General features: G+C 38.2%; 1 protein-coding gene across 2 annotated transcripts in view; it reads right to left on the reverse strand.

The window, feature by feature from the left end:
- Positions 1-3,352: 3,352 nt before the first annotated feature.
- Positions 3,353-20,442, reverse strand: part of slc4a8 (solute carrier family 4 member 8) — a 39,311-nt gene continuing 22,221 nt past the window's right edge. The window contains exons 6-25 of one of the 2 annotated variants that reach the window (XM_032549689.1): positions 19,321-19,497; positions 18,396-18,484; positions 18,016-18,173; positions 17,830-17,917; positions 17,306-17,452; positions 17,092-17,192; positions 16,215-16,389; positions 15,978-16,111; positions 15,645-15,890; positions 15,371-15,476; positions 14,240-14,401; positions 13,386-13,499; positions 12,969-13,130; positions 12,634-12,885; positions 12,340-12,408; positions 10,470-10,643; positions 10,253-10,384; positions 10,052-10,149; positions 9,734-9,839; positions 3,353-9,563 (exon numbers count right to left, since the gene is read on the reverse strand). In XM_032549689.1, the coding sequence (XP_032405580.1) occupies positions 9,558-9,563; positions 9,734-9,839; positions 10,052-10,149; positions 10,253-10,384; positions 10,470-10,643; positions 12,340-12,408; positions 12,634-12,885; positions 12,969-13,130; positions 13,386-13,499; positions 14,240-14,401; positions 15,371-15,476; positions 15,645-15,890; positions 15,978-16,111; positions 16,215-16,389; positions 17,092-17,192; positions 17,306-17,452; positions 17,830-17,917; positions 18,016-18,173; positions 18,396-18,484; positions 19,321-19,497 (2,696 nt within the window). In that variant the 3' untranslated portion in view covers positions 3,353-9,557. The remainder of the gene's footprint in view (positions 9,564-9,733; positions 9,840-10,051; positions 10,150-10,252; positions 10,385-10,469; positions 10,644-12,339; positions 12,409-12,633; positions 12,886-12,968; positions 13,131-13,385; positions 13,500-14,239; positions 14,402-15,370; positions 15,477-15,644; positions 15,891-15,977; positions 16,112-16,214; positions 16,390-17,091; positions 17,193-17,305; positions 17,453-17,829; positions 17,918-18,015; positions 18,174-18,395; positions 18,485-19,320; positions 19,498-20,442) is intronic. The other variant, XM_032549690.1, reaches the window with a different exon arrangement.

The raw sequence follows: 20,442 nt of genomic DNA on the forward strand, positions 1-20,442 counted from the left end.
AATATCCAACCCTGGTAATAGAGGTTAGATTAATTGCTGACAAATCTGTATTCAGCACTTCCCTTTCTCTTGGCTGGATAGATTTATGACACAGATTGATGGGGAGGAGGGATGAATTCAGAGCCACCTCTGTTCTGCTTGAAAAAAAAAAGAAAAGCAGTTCAGTGTTCAGTGAGGCAAAGGAAAATAAAGGGAATACTGGGTAAAATTAGTGGCCTGGAAGGTTGATTTAACAATCTCCCATGGAAGGTCATGGAAATGCATATATATATATATATATATATATATACACAGTATATATATATACAGTATATATATACACAATAAATATGTATCTTTCTATAAAGCATATATATGCTTTATAGAAAGATACATATTTATTTTGATTGTCTGAAGTTAAATTAGACCAAGTTTTTTTTGTTTTGCCTTAGGTAGAATTACCAAAATGATCTCTATTTTGCTAAATGCCAGAAAATTTGGCGCAAACATTTTTTTAGAATATTTTTTGTAACTTTCCTCGTGTTGAAAAGTTTGGTAAATTTTTTCGGTATCTGGGATAATTAACCTGACAGTCATGTTTTTGGACTGTGGGAGGAAGCCGGAGTACCTGGAGAACATGCGAACTCCATGCAGAAAGACCCCGGGCCGGGAATCAAACCCAGGACATTCTTGCTGCAAGGCAACAGTCCTACCTACTGCACCACTGTGCAGCCCTTCCACAAACATATTTGAGTTAATTGGAGTCACAAGACCAAGATATCAGGAGGAGAACTGTGCAGCTGAACATGTCTTGTTCCTTCTTTATTTACAGATGCTTTAAGGTGCCGTGTTCGTCTGTTCAAACAATTTTATGCAAGTATAGACATGATGGGAATGTCCAGCCACCATACTGCTCAATAAGGAGACCAATTCTGTGTCCCAGAGATGAATGTCTTTTGGTCCAGAATATAGATAAAACAAAATTAGATACTCACTGAAACTTGGGCTGGAAGGCCACGCAGTGAGGAAGAAGTCTTTACTTCAAAGGAAACAAAGAAAGCCAGATTGCAGTTTGCAAATGCACACATGGACAAAGACCTTCATTTTTGGAGACATCCACTGTGGTCTGAGGAAGCTGAAGTGTCATGAAGTGGTGTGGTGAGGAGGTGAGGCAGACGCTGAGACCCAGGTTGACGTGCAAATGATGGATTTAATGATAATCAATCCAGAAAATAAACAGTCCAAATAACACCAGGCAGCACTGATGAGCAGAAGCCAGGGCTCATCTCAGGTAGCAACTGGAACGACGGACTGGAGCACACATAGGCAGACGCCACAATGAGACGAGAACCCGACAAAGACACAGACACACAGGTGACACTAAATACACAGGAGGTAATTAGGGAAACGAGAAACACCTGGGAGTAATCGAGGGGAGAACAGGACAACACGGAGACACGGAGACACAGAAAACTCGAAATAAATACACAGAAAAACACAGATCATGACATGAAGTGGAACTGTTGGCTATAATGACCATCGTTACATTTGGAGGAAGAACATGGATGCTTTCACCATTTTGTGAAATATGTGGTGGCAGTATCATGTTGTAGGGCTGTTTTGCTGTAGAAGAAATTGGCACACTTCAATAAAATAGATGCCATCACGAGGAAAGAACAATATGTTGAAATATTGAAGCAACATCTAAAGGCATCAGCCAAGAAGTATTAGGTTTGGCACATATTGGTCTTCCAAATTGAGTATTATAATCTTACAGCCAAAGTGGTTATACAGTGACTTCAGGACAAAGAAGTTAGTGTTTTGGTTTGGCCGTCACAAAGTCCTGACTTTGTGACTCCATAGGACCTCAGTCCTATGGAGGACTGAGGTCTCCATAGGACCTCAGTCCTATGGAGAATAGGACTGAGGTCCTGTGAAAATATTCCTCTCACACCTTTACAGAAACATCTATAAAGGTGTGTGCAGTAAGGCCGCCTATTAAATGGACTCAGTTCCACCAGTGCTGTCAGGAGGAATTGGCAAGAACTCCAGCAAACTATTGTGAGAAGCCTGTGGAAGGAAATCTAAAAGGTTTGAGTCATATAGTTTAAAAAAAAAAATAAAATCTCTAATTCTGTAAGCTTTTGTAAACCTTTGAATTCGAGGAAAGTTACAAAAAAATCTCTATAAAAATGTAAATAAAGGCTATTATAATTTTCTTTTCAATAAAGAAAGTTGTTTTGCACAACCAGGTGAGAGTAACATCAGTGAATGTTTTCTAAAATGTTGTCTACTGATTTGGCTTCATCTATTAAAAACTTAAAAAAGCATTAGTATGCTTTGCCTTTCCCTTCTTTGACTTTATGTTACAAAATAAATAAAATGTTTCATTAAGTGAGAGCATTATGACTGTGTGTAATCTGGCGTTTGGATCGCATGGCTCCTTGAGGCAAACACATGTCACATCTCCATGCATTAGGGCAGAGTAACTTTGACCTCAAACCTCTACCTACAGGCTATTCTTTGGCCATTGCCTCCAGATGTTCAGATTGTTTTCTAACCTCTGGAGAAAAAACTGAGTGAAGTAGTTCAACACAAGCAGATCAGGACAATCTGATGGCCATGAAGGCTGGAGTAAGGTAAGGAAAATAATGCACCAACAGGTGAGGATGGTCTGATGAGTATTTTATTTCAGTATGAGGAGCTTGACTGAATAAATGGGGAAAATGCTTAATTAAAAAAAAAAAAAAAAAATGGCACTGCTGCCACCTAGTGGAGAAGCTCTTTTATTACATTAACACACCGAAGAGCCAAACAACATTTTGTCGTGCAGAACCTCTCCATGGCATAAATTTTAAAATCATTTATATCTGATTATATATTTAAAATTCAATTTACGATTAGAAAACAACCATCAATAGAAGACCAAAACTGCCAGTACTAACTATACATACAGAAATTAATAAATGGCTTAGTGAACAAAAAATAAATACGTCTAAACAAACTAATAAATTCACCAAATAAATGGAAATAAAAAAGGAACTTCATTAGGCAATCATTATAAAACACAATGCAGTATAAATAAAACAGTTACATTTTATTTTAACTGTACTTACTTTTTCCTTGCGTTATTTAACTTGATTAGTGCTAATTAATTTCTGTTCTGCAATTTCTTTAGAATTAAATAACTGCATTTTAGCTAACCCCTTTTGTTTTTATATGTTTATATTTTATTTTTTCTTCTTTTTTGTAGTGTTCATAAACTTGTTTTCTTCTAGTTTCCCATTCATCCCATGGATTGTGGTGGGATGAGGTGGAAATAATAATGACAGTCATTTATTGCTGAAACACCACAAATACTCATACTCAGATATTCATATTGCAGTTTCGGTTTATTTTCCATTTTGCTGTAATTAAAAATTAAATTACAGATACATAGAAAAACATTATTATTCCAACAGAAGACATCACATTCATTGTGGCTCAAATCAGAGTACACACAAGGTTACTGCAGAACAGGTGCTTCTCTTTCACTGCATCTTCTCACTTCTCATTGCTCTGTTGCCACCTTGTCCTCCTACTGACCTCATCAGTTCTCCAGAAGGTCATAGCCCTACATTGTGTAGGGATTCTTTTTCTTCTGCTCAAAAACTATAGTGGCTACAGGATTGTGAATGAAGGTTTGATTACAATAATCCGAAATGTGACTAAGTAGAAATGTTTTCTGAAAGCAGGTACTTCATTACTGACTGAAGGTGTGCTTTTGCTTGGATGTAAACACAACAGAGAACATCCATTACAGGCACAGATGTACTCAAAATAGATTTAAACTCACATCTATCTAAATGCGTTATCTCCCTTGGTCACATGTCCTGTGCAGTCATGGTGAGTAGAAAGTAAACCGCCTTTAAATGGTTTAATGTGTTTTTTGATCCAGCTAAAAATAATGAAGTCTTACAAAGTATTTTATATGGGGGGGGCTCACCTTCCACAGCGGTTTTGTTGGGAACTGGGGTTTTGGTCTTTGTGGGTTTTTTCTCTGTTCGCTTGCTGCTTCATCCTTCATCCACCAGATGGTGGTAGAGGTTGCACTCCTGGAGGGGCGTGCAGCTGACTGCCAGCGCACCTGTGACTCATCACCCAATCATCCTGGCGCTTAAGAGGAGCAGACTGCCAGCACCTCATCGCTTGAGTGTTTGCCAGTAATGGTACTCTGAGCCTCCCTGAGATAGCGCTCTGTGTTTTCCCGAGAAGTTACTCTTAGTAATCAACTCTTGTTGCCTCTCTCTCTCTCAGGTGTTTCCTCGTGACGCCGTGGAATATTCCCTGTGAAGCCCTAGTTCTGGCTTTCTGGATTTTCTCCCTCGTGACGCCGTGGATGTTACCCACTGGTTGCCCGAGTCTCATCTTCGCCTCTTTAGATTTACCATGAACCATTCCTGGATTTCCCAGCTGGCAGTCAGACCGTTCCTCTGTTTTCCTCCACGCCTGAGCTTACCTGTCCGCCCTCCGCCGCAGCCTCCACATCATCACCCGGAACAAACTAGCCGAGCTCACTCTCTGGAACCTGGATCACCTCAAAGACACCCACAAAGGAACCACGAACCCGCAGTTTCCCCTCTTCTTGGTGGAAGTAATCGTCAAGTAAGATCAGTCTAATAACTCTCGAGGTATCCATTTCTGAAAACCACAAACTCACCATCTCCCTTTGCTGTTCTTTAGTGTGTACTCCGTGAACCTGCCCCAAGGATCAGATCCACTCTACCAACCTTTTCATTGTGTTTAAATAAACTTGATCTGATTCCTGTTCTGTATGTGGGTTAAGAAGCTGGAACCCAACATGACGGGTTTATTCATTTACGTTCCACAGTTGTGGCCAAATTTGATCGAAAACAGCCATCGCTTCCTTATTTAACAAATCAGCGTTTCCATGACAACTAGGTGCAACAAGGGCCAAGAACAACTGATTGTGTTGAGGTTATGCTGCTGGCTCTAAAAGCAAGTCTGCCCAGCCACTATACTCAAAACAGAGTGAGATAATTTTATTAATAGTTGCAGGACAAAAGGGTGAGAAATCAACACCTGTCTTTGTGTAAAGATTATGGTGTGATATTGTTTGATGAACTCAAAACAAAATGTTTTCTAAGTTTGCCCAAACAGTTGTAGCTCTTTTATGATTATGCACTTGTTTTGGTTTTCTATTTTTTTCTTAAGTAAAGACTGAATCAGTTTTCTTTAGTTTTATGAAAGCTCAACAATCATGAATATCTTTAATACTGGTTATTTAAAAATGTGTGTCAATTTCATCTTGATACAGCATGATAAAAAGTTCCGATTTAGAGAATTTCAAATAAATTGTAAATTGATAAACAGTCATTTCCTTTTTTTCCTCTTTGTTGAACTTAAATTTGCCATATTCAACCACCATACAGTCAATGTGTGGAATGTATACCACTAATGCCTGATGATGCACATTTAGCACATAACAAGCAACATATTTAGTCATGCATTATGCTGCCATCTAGTGTGCAAAGTTATCTGTAGTCATGTTAAATACCTGTATAGGGTATTTCTTCATGACCAATCTCTCAAAAACATAAATGTTTATTTGTTTAATAACTGTAAATAAATTCAGGCAATAAGAATAAAATGCTTACCCCAGTCAGAGACAATCCCCCAAAAACATTAAATTAGTTTTTAATTATGACTTGGTAACATAGCTTTCTAGCTGTGACCATTTTTGTTATCATAGCTAACAAGAATGTTAGCTATGATATGTTGAATAATTGGTTATTATTAACCAATTATCGTGTAAATTTTATTTCTCCAACTTAAGCAGAGGTCAATTTTGCTTGGCTCAGGATCTCTCAGGGTTTTTAAGACTTACTTCAATTCTCACAGTTTTTTTCCATTTCTGTGTTGTCTTTGTCTAATGAAGAATGATGTGGAGGAATCTTTATGGTGTGTTTTAGGAAACTTGCATTTGGATTCAAAGAACTATACAACCCGTTAAAGGCCAGCTCATTTACACCCGAAAGCCCTAGAACTGACAGAGGGTGTACTTTCTTTCTACCATGACTGCATATATAGTTAACCAATAATATTCTAAAGGCAGTTTACTGTTTATTCACCTTACAACCACATAATAATGAAATAGGAGCCAAGTTTAAGACACATTGAAATTGCATTTTTCCTCATAATTCTACTATTGAAGCTCATTTACATCCTTTAAACTCAAAATGTTTAACTGCGATTTCACACTATTGCACATCTCATGGTTTTAGCTTGGGTAACAACTCTATGGTTTTGTACATATATTTACACTTTGATGTTTCATTCATGCTTTTGATTAAGTTAGTTTTGGGTCATTGCTTGATAACCTTTCACATTCAGAAGTCTGACAGACTCAAAGCAGAGTTGCATGAAAGCGCTGTACAAAATGCTCGTTAGTGCCTTTTTTGGAAGAGGTATTTTAATTAATTACTTGTGCACTTTGCTTTAAAGAAAAAGAAAGAATCCAAGGCGTGGCTGCAAAATAATACACGGGATAATATTAATTCAATTATATTTTGCACATTGTCAGCAGACATACATTGTATTTTAGAGATTTTATGGAATAGTTTTAATATTAATACAGCAGTTCTTTGATAATGTACCCTTTTATCTTTATATTCTCCATTTTAATTTATTCTTAAGTGCAAACCTTGTGTTTTTTGTCTAGGTAATATGGATTGCTTTAAGTCTCTCTACATTGCCTTGCAAAAGTATTCATAGCCTCACATTTTATCACTCAACAGTCAGAAACTGCAGTATATTTTATTGGACCTGTATGTGATATACCAACATAAATGATACACGGCTTTCAACATGTTTACAACTAAAAATCTGGGAAATGTTATATGAAAATGTGTTCATATAACACAAATTTGTGTTCTTATAACACAAATTCATATTTGTGTTATAAATATTTGTTCTACAAAGAGTCAGTCTTTCCATCTTTCCATCTACAGTTTCCTGGCATCAGCTCAAGAAAAACACCCCCCACATTATGATGCTGCCACTACCATTGACTACACAGGCAGTGGTGTTTTCAAGGTGATGTGATGTTTTAGTTAACCACCATAAACATAGTTTTGCATAAAGTCCCAAAAAGATTCGTTTAGGTTTCATCTGAGACAAACACATTATTCCACATATTTACTGTGTTCTCTATTATGTTGGGAGAAACACCAAACAGCATCCTTATCTAAGATCCCTGATGGTCTAGTGGTCAGGATTCGGCGCTCTCACCGCCGCGGCCTGGGTTTGATTTCCAGTCAGGAAAAGTCCCTTTTCCTTTCACCTCCCACATTGTTTCGTGACAGACTGGCGACCTGTCCAGGATTTCGCCCGAAACGTTCACTGCAGATAGGCACCAGCACCCCTCCCGATCCCACTAGGGACAAGGGTGTTAGAAAATGGGTGGATGGATGGATGGCATTTAGTTAGTTGACTCCTAAAGGCAATTACACACTGATTTTTTCAGAGGTAGTTCGTAAAAAGGGCTGGATACAGTCACAAGTCCCACTTCTCAGCCGTGAAATTGTAAAAGAAAACATTGCAACCATTTGTCTCTTTGTTCTACTATATAATTATGCATTACTTTGTGTTGCTGTGTCACCTAAGATGTAAGTTTGTGTTTTGCAAGGCACTGTAGAGAAAAGTAAAGCTTCCATTTTTCTCAGCTGTTATTTTTGATCTCCATTAGACAGATACGCGCTTTCCTCAGCCTTTCTCTCCTCTTCCTTGTTACAGAATATACATAAAATATAAAGAATAACATATCATTTCACATCTAAAAATAAAGAGCTGTATTTTTTGTAAAATAATTTGCTCAGAATATCATAAGAGAATAAATATATCGTCTATCTACAGAAAGTGCACATAAATAAGTATTACTGTAGATTATTGTTTCCACCAATAATCTATCTGCGTCTCTTAAGGTGCCAATAATAAATTGGGGGAACATAGCTTAAATAAAGTTAATTAATAAATTTCGAATATAAATGTACTAATAAAAAAAGACATTTAGGTCAAATTGTATTATCTAAGTTTTAAATGTTTCAGGACATCCTGAAACAAATGCAACAGAAGCAGAAAGGCCTCTTTTATCTCTGTGCAGCTGGTGTTTTATCCTCTTTCAACTAAAAAACTTTTCTTTTTTTTTTGTATTTAACTTCTTACAGGAAAAAAGACAAGAACACCAAAAATGGGAAAACCAAGACAGCACTCATAAAATAAATCAAAAACTGAGTTTTGGCCAATTGAGGTCAAAACTAAGACTAAATTATTGCTCAAAATATCCTGAAGCGCATTAAAAAAAATAAAATATTACACACCTTTAAAAACAACAGGGGACCTGACTCCATCTAAAGTCCCTTTTTGATGCATTCATAATCTTGTCTGAGTTCAAATGAAAATAAAATAAAATACATGACAAGACATTGTGCAGAACATCCTCCAACCTACATAGTCACTATTAAAAAGACAATAAAAGGGAAAAGATGAGAATTAAAAAATAAGCTGAATTGGTAGCACTGAGGTGGCTTTTTACCTTTGGCACCTTTCAGTTTCAACATTTAAAAACATTTTAAAATCTACCAATTAAATGACAACAATAAAGAAGAAAAGGACAGTGATCATAGCAGATTGAATGATCTGGCTTTGAATTGTTTTGACTGAAAACAGAGAGCAAAGTTTGTTTTAGTTGCGTATTTCTACAAACGGAAGTTGGATTGAGTTATTATTGTGATTTGTTGAATGAGTTCCCAAATTTGGGAAGAATGTTTCCAGTGTGGTCACATAGTGAATGAAAGCCGTGTACACTTTGAGCAGATCAATTTCAAGGTCAACCAGAGGTCATCCAGTTATTTTTCTAGGGCTTAAATATGTTTCTGGCTAAGTTGTGTTTATGTAGGAGATTACCCAAATTTCTTTTCAGTCATATCTGATATACATCATTTTTATAGCAACTGAAGTTATCATAGATACTTGATTTTCTGTAAAATGTGCCTGGAAAATACATGGCACTGCCTCTTTAAAAGCTGTACTGAAAGTTAACCGTTTTTAAAACGTTGATGGTATGGGGATAATTTAGGTAATACTGAAGTGTATCTCTTCACGCTCTTCCCTATCTTTACTGTCTCTTAAAGCTTCAAACCAGAAAAATAGATTGATCAATCACTCAATCAATCTCTAGATATAATTTCTTAACTAATAATGTTTTATGGTCAGTTTTTTGGGGATTTTTGGCTCTTGTGTTGTGGGTTCCCAGTCTGTTTGTACTTTCCTAATTTTTTCTATTTTACTGAACGTTTCCCACCAAAATGATAGCTCATTTGGCCCTTCTGCCAGTCTTGTACCTCTTGTGATGTGTACAGCTCAGTTGACTTTCTCTGTATGTTTGTGGCTGATGCAGTTTTTTTCTGTAAGCTCTGAAGAGGCTGTTTGGGTTTGGTCAACCTGTGGCCTCCGGTGGTCCAGAACTACAGCAAGATGACTCAGCTGAATGTCTTCACTCATCAATGAACGTGATCCCTTCAATCCTGCAGGATGAAGCACACAAACACAGAGTCAAAGCAGCACACCGGACAAGCAAGCTGACTACAATGAAACAGATCAAACAGCAAATCATCAAAAAAGCAGAAGATGACAGCGTGCAGCAAGATTATTTCCTCCAAGTAGGGATGAGGGATGAAGGAGGGCATGGTCTTGCCTTTTTAGCAGCCAAAGGACGAATGTCCTTTTGATTGGAGTTGAGGGATTTCCACACAGTGGTTTTAGACATTTCATCAGATATGTTAATATCAGAGGGATCACACCTGAGGAGCAGGAGGAGGAAAAAGGGTCAAATTGAGGAGAGGAATTAGAGGAATATACAGGATTCACCGAGGGAACATGAAGACAGAGCCCCACACACCAGATAATAAAAAACACAGGCATGCAAGAAGACGGATGGGAAAGTGATAAAGCTCTATAATAATCCTATTAATCAAGTCCATATTCATCGTGTGTGTGCGTGTGTGTGTCTCACTTGGGATCATGTGCTTTTTGAACAATTCTGCTTCCCTCCATAGTAATCTGAACAGTAGCTGATTCATCTCTTTTCAAGCTCAGCATTTCTTGCGATTCCTGCATGACATAAACACAGGTGCGGCCATGCATAAGAAGAATTAACTTTAGATGGTTTAAGGTGAACAAGACCTTTAAAGATTTTTTTCCCCACTTAGATTACCTCTTCCAATTTTTTGGAAGCGTCATCCAGGTTTTTCTTCTTCCACTCAGGCATCAAGTCGTCGAGGTAGCTCAGCTCTCGTTTCGAGAAGCACAAGTCCAGCAGCTTCCGGATAAAAACCAGAGCCAGGACCTGCAGGAACAGGAGTAAAACAGATCCTGACTAGAGAGAAAGTGGAAGAACAAATTAAGTGTTTTTGTTCAGTGAAGATAATTACCATCATGGGGAAGATGATCGCAGCAGGGGAGGTCTTAATGACCCAGAGTAGAACCAGACAGGTGAGCTGAGTCACAGTGAACAGATGCACCTTTCTCAAAGGGACGTGTCTCAGGTAGATGAAATCTGGCTGGTGCTTTGCTGGCATACCAAAAAGTTGTAGGCGGTCAAAGAACTGAGACGAAAACAGTCAAAACACAGGTGGAGAAGGTTAAAAGTAAAAATATCCAGTAAGTGCAGAACGATTAACAATGGTGAAATGCAGACTATATGAGAGATGTGAATCCCAACATCTGCAAGATTACAAGCTGGTAATTTCCTTTTTAAAACAACTAAAACACACAAATCCTAAATTGAAAATTCAATCACGAAAGACCCATGACATCCAAAAACTGCCAAACGCCATTCACACATCTTATTTTGTTTTATCATCACAAAAAACTTAAATCTTTTTTAAATTTAACGTGACAGACCAACACAAAGTAGCACATAATTATGAAGCGCCAGGAAAATTATACAAGGTTTTCTACATTTTTGTGAAACGGGAGAGGCAGCATTATGCTATGGGTTGATTTTCTTCAACAGAGACCGGGAAGTTGTCAGAGTTTATGAGAAGATGGATGGAGCTAAAGATGGGATAATCTTTAGCTCGAAAGACCTGAGACTTGTTTTCAAGGTTTACCTTCCAGAAAAACAAGGACCCTAAGCACACAACCAGAGCTACAATGCGATGGTTAAAAAAGAAACTTTTAATGAGCTAGAATAATCCAATTAAAGTCTAGACGTCGATACAGTTGACAATCTTTGTGAATACATTGAAACTGAGACGACAACAGAAGAAAGAGCTAATGTGGAATGAAAAATCTAGCAAAAAATCCAGAAAGCTTTGGTTTTGGAATAATGGGATGTTTCTAACCATGGAAAATACACGACCAAAGAAAGACTTTCAGAGGAACATTTACAGGACTAATCAAGACAAACAGAGCCAGCCTCCTAAAATCCCAATGCAAGCAGTGTGCTACTTGCATAAATTAAAAAGAAATTCACAAGTGCCTCAGGCTTGGCATGAGGTTTATCAGTGGGAATCACAGTGTCTGTGACACCTCAAAGTGAGAAACAGACTGCATAATGTCAGTGGATGATGTCCAAGGGAAGAAAAACCTTCCTCAATCTGAAAATAATCATCTGACATTAAGAGATGAAACAGAGACATGTTTAAGCACAGACCATAGATATTCATAATGAAAACATTAATGTTATGCAAAAACAGTTTGGATGTGTTTATTGTATTATTATTGTATTATTTGCAAGTCCGTTTGTACCCAAATATCATTAATCTAACCCAGATTTTATTCTTTAAGTGCCTTTGAATCAAATGTTGAAGAGAACTCCCAACCTAAATTTTACTGAAAATGTGCAAACTATGCTAAAAACTGAAACCAAACCCATTCAACCTTTAACAAAAACTATTGTAATGCATCATTAAAAGCCCTTAGCTGAAATGCAGATAATGATTGTGCATAAACATTTCACTTGCTGTTGTTCTTGAGAAAGCAGCAAAATAATCTGGAGTGATTGTCTTTTTAATGAATTTTCACAGCCTCCCTGACTTAAATGGCAAAACATATTAATGTGATGGCAGGGCGCAGTAGAAAAGTCAAATTAGTTGAACTGGGCAGAAAAACAGCTGAACACACTTTTAGGTATGACATTTTTATAGGAAAGTTGAGATGGAAATCTTCGAGTTACTTTTTGTAAGTAAGTATCATTAAACAAATTTTGGAAAATTATTTAATGTTGTAATTTTACTACTTTGAAGAGTAAAAAAAAGCTCTCATAGATGTGATACTCATAAAGAAATATAGTTTTACCTGAATGCCTTTTAAGGAAGATGCTCCCATGTAAAGAAAAACTCCGTACAATACAGGCATAGGAATAAACTGAAATAGGAAAAACGTTAGAGTTACACTTTATTAGACCTGTGACTTTATTAGCGCAGCAAGAAATGCCATTAAATATTTTCAGAACATAAATTGTTGATATAATAAATAACTTTGGCACATAACAGGCAAGTTTTCTAGTCAATCACAGTCAAGTCAAGTGTTGCAGCTTTTCCATCCTTCCATTTCTTTACTGATCAAACCTGAAGTGTGATTGTGACCCACCTGCAGGGCTCCAGTCATGAACACGGAGCATCCCATGAGCAGGAAGATCATCAGGCCTGTGAGCCGCTGCTCTCTGATGCCCAGGAAGCGCGGCTGCTCTCCCGGAGCTGCGCTCTCCGACTCCAGTTTCAGGCTGTTGACATGAGAGATGGACAGCACAGTGGCTGCCACGAACCAAGGCAATCCCATGATGGAGCACACAGCCAGCATCACCCCCACCATCAGCAGGTCTAAATGGTACCCACAGCCTTTCTGCAAAACAAAAAGTGGGTCAGATATGGGTTGAGAATCCAAGCCTGAAGCAGTATTTTTATTTTCTTCAATTTTCCTCTTGCCAGTAGTTTGTGCTCCTTGCGGTTGATGATGACAGCAGTTATCTGTTGGTCCATGAAGATGAGGATGGTGCAGAGAAGAGCGGGAATAGATGCGACCAGGGCTGTCCACCAGGGGTTGCGCCCGATTGGATTGATCAACCAACCTCGATCATCTCTGGTAGGCTGCAGAAAAAGAGCAGAGGTGCGCACGTTGATATTTGTATTGCTATTTCCCTGCAACAAGTTGTCCTTATTTAGCTCACAAATATGCGTTGAAAATTGGGAACAATGTTGGAGGTAAGGTGAATTTTGCTTACTTCCAACTTTTCTTTACTTTAACAACTTTTCATCTGCACTTACATATTGTTTAGATGAAAAGCAAAGTTTGCCTTTTGCAAATATAAAACATACATTTCTTGTGTATTTCTCTGGAATTACCTGGAATTTGCTTGGCACCTTCAGCTTTTGGGATGGCACTCCAACGACAAAGTCGAGCAGGACCATGACAACAATTGTAAGAAACACTGCAAAGTCACTGATCATAGACCGCACCTAGGAGCGACAGATTGCTGCATTTAGACTTCTGTTACTATGAACTCAATTAAGGTTGAACGTAAACAATCTCAAACTATTTTGCCGTCCTAAAGTATTCATATCCCTTCAATCACTACACATTTTGTCGACCACAAAATGTTTTTCAGAATTTCATGTGACTGACAACATGGAGTAAAATGAAAAGAAAATATGAAAAGAAAGCACAACTATTCATGATTTTCCACATTTTGTACAAATACAAATTGCAAAAACATTACATGTGTTTGTATTTGGCCCTCTTTTCTCTAATACTCCAAAATAAAATTCAGTACAACCAACTGCTTGATTTTCTACTCCGGTGTTGATTTGGTACAATTACACCTATGAATCTGTTGAGGTATACCTCTGTCAGATTCAAACATCTAGAGAACAATATTTCCATTCTACTTTGAAAAATGGCGATAAATAGTAATTTTCCAAGTCTGGGACTTGGTCTAGACTTTGACTAGGTCATTCTAACTCAGGAGTATGCTTTGATCGAAACGCTTTCATTGCATCTCTGGCTGTATGTTTAGGGTCGTTCGCCTGCTGGAAGTTAAACCTCCAGCCTAATCTCAGATATTTCTTCCGTTTATTTACTCTATTTGCTTCCATTCATCTTCCTATCAACTTTGACGGGTCCCTGCTAAGAATAAAAAAAAAACATTCTCACACCATGATCCTGCCAACCATTATACATCAACAAGTTGGTGGGGTACCTTGGTGGGGAAATAACGACTTGTCTTAAATTGCTTGAGGAAGGCCGACATGAAGAATGTTGAAAAAAACAAGATGATGGACCAGAAGAGAACATCTGGGGTGAAGGGACCGTGGTGTCCACATGCTGTCCCAACAAAGTGTCCTTGCAGGCTCATACACTCCTGTGGGGACACAGACAGATTTCAGCCCAGACTCAAGTAAAAATCAACACAGAGAACCCTTTATCTGAGCTGATTGGGTAAAAGAATATTAAAACAAAGTAATTAAATGTTGCTGAAAATAACAAACACCTTTGTGTTGTCAAGATGAAATGCTAGAAATGTCAGCCTTACAGATGTCCTTCAGAGAGATTAACTACTAAAGTGAAGGTGAGGCTTTGTTGAATGTTAGCCAAAAAAAAACAAAACAAACAAAAAAAAACCATTCTGAAGCAAAAAAATATAAACAACAAAGGGTTTTGCCTCAGGCTCTGAACAGTGAAATCCTGGAAGAAAAGGTCTTTAAGGAAAAAACCCAGGCACCTTGTAGGCGAGCTACATATTGACTGAAAAGTTAATGACATGCCTTGGTGACAACGCGACTGTATCTTTTTCTAGGTACTTTTTAGAGGACGCACTAAGTTACTTATCTTCCCTCATTTTCTCTTCTTTGGTCACAGATTGCTGTTGGTCATCAAAGCTAATATTTATAGTTGTTCTTTGTTATTTAAAACCCAAAGCACTGGATGGAGCTCAATAGTATTGAACTAGAGTTCAACAGGACAAAGCATAGCTTATTTCTCTCTTTAAAACGCCAAACAAAATAAAGTTAAAATGTTATTTGGTCATTTCTTAACAAACAGCATATAGCTTCAAATGATAATGAACAAAAACAAATAGGTTTTCCTCTCAATGATGCTCAATGAATGCAAAAATGATTTGAAGGTACAGTTAAGTATCTGAAAAAAGACTTTGAGGCTGTAAACTTGTATAACTAACATACTTTCCTCTTTAAATGTGAATTGTTTATTAAAAACACAAACAAATATAATAGTGGCAGGATTATGTGTGTTTTTTGTTTTATTTTGGACAATCAAAATCACAGCATGCAGGGATGAATGAATGGAAAGCATATAGATGTAATGAAATAACCTTGACAGTCAGGTTTTCCCAGGGTACAACCGAGACTGTGACGTTTCTCTCGCTCCACAGCTCCAAGGTTTTATTACTGGGATTATCAGGCTGTGAACACCTGCAGCTACACAGAGAAATGGACACAAAACAGGGAAATTAACATTTGCTGGCTGACTAAACAAATATGTTTGGGTTCCATTTAGTTTTCTTTTTGTTCCTATAAGGGTTTAGAAAAAAGATGCAAATAAGTTACAAATACACAGAGGGAAAAAATAAGAAGCCGTTTACTCACTATGCTAGTGTGAGTTTGTCCAGCTCACTCTTTGCATTGAAGGGGTACAGTTCCCCCAAGTGAAACAGTTTCTCCAAGGCCTCATAGATGAAGATGAGACAGATGAGGGCAGCGAATGCCTCCTCAGTGAACCGAGTGATGTAGCAAACCAGGGAGCTAGCATCTGTGGCCACTAATATAAAACACAGCAGTGCTGTCCACAGGCCAATGCAAGCCCGGAGAGACAAATATGACAGGTTGTAGTCCCTGAGAAGGAAAAGAGAGACAGGGGTCAGAGGAGGATGAGGAAGGCCCGATTGGTCAGCAAAGGAGTTGTTTAATTTCTGAACGTACTTGCAGAATTTGAAGAGTATCTTCTCAAAAACCAGTACAGGACCTGTGCTGCCCAGAATGGTGAGAGGCTGCCCAGCGAACAGAGAGTAGGCTACTCCAGTCATCGATGCACCAAATAACGACTCTATGGCGCTCTGAAACAGGTGGTGGTATTGCATTGTGTTTGATTCGTCTTCACTCACACATAATAAGAACAAACTGCACTGTATAGTGATGTAAATATGGTTTTACTCTTACAATACGTCCTTCAGTCGCTTCCCCCAGCAGTCCTCCAAAAGTGATGACAGGAGACATGCAGGCGCAGTAGAGGAAGAGGAAGGAGGCCACACACTGGAGGTTTATGCCGTCCTTGAAGTCACTCACATAGAAAGGAGCTTTCCTCTTAATGTCCAGTATGAGGCCGCCGAACAACCTGATGACAGGTTGTTCATTTAGAGAGAAAACAAGTATGTATGAGGATGGGAAATGTATTGCCACTTTTTAAAAACAAACCAAAGAAAGCAAGGTAAATAATCACCAGTCTTTTTCAAAAAGTACAGAATAGGGCACCATATGGCTCAGTAGTTGAGCAGATGCTGCATATTTATAGGTTGTAAGTTATAGGCTGTGGTCCTTGACACAGCTGCTCTGGGTTCATTTCCTGACCCCCGGTCATTTACTGCATGTCTCTGCCCTTCTCCATGTCAAACTACTGATGAATAAAGGTCACTAGTGCCACAAAATCTTTAAGAAACATTTTTTGGGGAGCTAATAGGTGACATACACGGCCCTGCGAATGTTTTACAGATTGTGTATTTCATTGGGTTTCTGTGTGATTGATCTATATGAAGTGGTGCATAATTATCAAGCAGAAGGAAAATACAAAACCTTTTAAAAAGTATCTGAAAAGTGCTTTAATCCTCTTTATGCCCTCAATATTGTCCCATCTCATTTCCTCAGGAATTTTGTTTTTGCCCATAGCAGCAACTTAAAACAAGAAGCAAAATGCTAAAAAAAAACAACAACAAGCATTCTGTATAAAAGGTTTACACATTCAGTCAGAATCATCCAAATTAATCATAATTTGAACAGAGCAACAAGTCTCTGTAACAAACCTGACTGGTCAGCTGCTTACCTTCCTGTCCTCTGCAGCTCCGGCCCGTGGTGTTCAGCATGTTGTGGTTCTTCTTCCTGCAAGGCTGTGCCGTTGGGGACTCCGGGCATTTTCCTCTTCTCCTGCAAGTCAGAAGCAAGCAAGAAACAAGTTGCACATATTACATAAATAACTTTAAGTGAATCTGATGTGGTTAAAATCCAGGGCTGAAAAGTAAGATGAGTAACTGGATTACCTGAGAGGGGACGTTCTTTGGGGGCTCTATTCGGATGGAAGGGTCCCACTCTCCTGGTGGCAGGACAGTCACCTGGTCTAGAAACTCGTCTATCCCTGCTAGCAGGTCGCTTCTGTCCTTTGCCTTGTACGCTACGTTGTGGAAGATCTGAACCAATGAGAAATTAAATAATTAAAGAAAAATGTTGCAGGAAAGATGTTCAGTTTTTCTATCATTGGTGGTTCAGAAGCTGCAATATTTTTGCAAAGGTTTTTCACACCTCTAACTTTTTCATTTTCTTTTGTAATGTACCAACACAAAGTAGTGCATTACAATGATAATGGAAGGAAAATAATAGTAATAAAAAAAACTGGCATGCATTTATATTTACTCGGTTTTGCTATGATACTCAAAAATATAATCTGGTGCAAAACATTTCCCTAAAAAACAAAAAGAAAAGAGAACACAAATTGTGATTACATTGCAAAAAATGCTAAAAAGTTCAATAGAGTGAATAGTTCTTCAGATCTGAAAAGGTCTCTTACCTCATCCGTCATAATGGTCGCCATCGAACGTCCAATTTCGTGGTACTGCTGAGCTTTTCCATCAGGGCCCAGAAGGATAAAGAGGAATCTGATTTGGACCAGTAGATAAACCATACTTCATAAACTCTCCCTTGAAAGCTGAATTAACATAAATTTCCATGGATAACTTGTGTGTCTGTTGTCTACCTGGTGGGGATGGGAACCTCAGTGAGTCCAGTGAGAAGAACAGCGGGGGAAAGGCGTACAAACGCAACAATGGGCCTCTCCAGGAAGTCCAGAACACCGACCAGCACATTTGAGGCCTCGGCGCCCTCTGGAATCTTCTTCATAAAGTGCAGGTCAACCTGTAGGAGGAAAAAGAGAAAACTACCAAAATGAAGCATAGATTTAAAATATCCACCTTCAGGACTAGAGGTAAAAGGTGCAAACATATTTTGCAGCTAATCGCAATACTGTAATCTGTATTGAGATGAACATGTGAATATTTTTAAATAACAAATCATATATTTTCCATTACTCATCCATATTAATGAAGTGAATGAGAAATCCTCAGCCGGTCTGTTTACCTTACTGAGGTCCACTTGACTGCTGTCCTGTCCAGCACCGTTCTTGGCTGGTTCCATAGGCAGAGGAGGCTGGGGAGACGTGGCGGACCCTAATGGATGGTAAGGTGTGGGTGTGCATGTATATGATTCACAGAAAACACAGCTGAATCAGAGAAAATATCATTCCAAGAACAAAATGTGAAAAAAATCTCTAAAAGTTAGATTTCTCTGATGACAGAACGTTGCCAATTTCTTCAATCTTGGAAGCAATGAAGTACTGGAGGGTTACTGCTTGAAGAGGATTCTGTGGTGCCTTTCAAAAAGTATTCATTATTGTAGACTAACACAAAGTAATCAACAACTACAACAATGAAGGGAAATTATAATTTTCAATATCAGTTACAAATAAAAGGTGAAAAGTGTTGCGTTTATTTGCATTTAGCCCCTTTTAATCTGATAGATGAAATCTAGTGTATCCATTTGGCTTCAGAAGTGACATTAGTGGTAATTACAGTCCACCAGTGTGTAAGGAAGCCATAAAAAGTACCATCCAAAGGTCGCCACAAGCTGGGCAAAACACTGCACACCTCCTTGTGCTCACTTCCATCAGCACCATGCTGTGGGAACGCCTTTCTTCAGTAGGGATAATGAAACTGGCAGGATTTAATGGGATGGAGCTAAACACAAGACAATCCTAAATGAAAACTTTTTAGAGAATGAAATGTAACAGTCAAAGTCCAACCCTAAACCAAGCTGAGAGTTGTGGCAAGACTTAAAAATTGTTGTCCACAAACACTCCATGCAGTGTGTGTTTGTAATGTGACAAAACGTGAAAACATTCAAGGGGTGTGAACACTTTTTCAAAACAATGTAACTTGTGTGTCTGTTGCTTTAGTCCTGCAAAATTAAAACCACTCCCCACTGATGAGTGTGTGATGAGCCGTACCTACTACTTGAGGCTCAGACTGTTTGCGTGCTCCCTCGGTGATGGAGCGTACCATGGGAATCAGGTTTTTCTTCTTCTCGTTTTGGTGATGGTGTCTCTTCAGCAGAGCTTCACGCACCCTAACTCTGACGGTGTCATCCAGTTCGTGCGAGGCCTCCTGGTGATCCAGAACCATGTCTGCAACACAATTTTACACTCACACTGGGGTTGTAAGCAAAAGCAGTTAGGACTTGATTAAATAATATTTATCTAGTTTGCTAAACATGACTGCTTTAGTCTCCTTGGGCAAGGTCTGACATCATATTTTAGAGCCTGAAATCTTCACAATTAGCCCTTTAATTGTTTTCAAATCAAAAAGTTACTTTTAAAATGTCAATTTCTGACACAAAATTTGTTTTTTTAGTTGCACCCCATGGATGAAATACACAATTTCATTTGGCTGACTATCTAGAATCTGTTATGGCACTCTCTAAACAACTGCATTGGATTATGACTGTAAACAGATAATAGACTTATAATAATAAGTTTTTTTTAATAGCAGTTTGTCGAATGGATGTATTGTCACATGGAAAAGGATGCAAAGGAGCATTTCTTCTAAAATGATCATCTATGCAGATGAAATTCTAACAAGCAACTTGCAATGTTGTTACTTAACTTTAAGTAACTGTGTCAGGTCAAAAACACAGAGGAACAGAGTTTGACAGATGTTGCTCTTGGATTAACATTTTGACAGAAACATTGTCAAAACCATATGTGGACTTATTTTGTGCTTTTAAATCTCTGTGTGCAGTTCCAGTTGGTTAGTTCTCCAATTTACAGTCCCCACAACATTTCTCCTGTCCTTTTTCTCCTTTCTTTATACATCACCATAAGAAGACTGTTCCAAACATAAGAAGACCACACTTCTTCCACTTTCACTGCATTTAGATATTTGTATATGTTTATACATTCCTTGATTCCAGAAATTAACATGAATTACAGTATAACTTATTCTGAACTTTTAGCTCATAAACAACTGAAATGTAAAAGTTGAAAAAATATTAAATTGTACAAGAAATGTTGCAATAGTATAACTTCACCAATCATTTTCCAATTTCTGTGTTACACCATTGTTCTCATACA

The sequence above is a fragment of the Xiphophorus hellerii genome, chromosome 20, assembly GCF_003331165.1.
Source record: "Xiphophorus hellerii strain 12219 chromosome 20, Xiphophorus_hellerii-4.1, whole genome shotgun sequence".
NCBI lineage: Eukaryota > Metazoa > Chordata > Actinopteri > Cyprinodontiformes > Poeciliidae > Xiphophorus > Xiphophorus hellerii.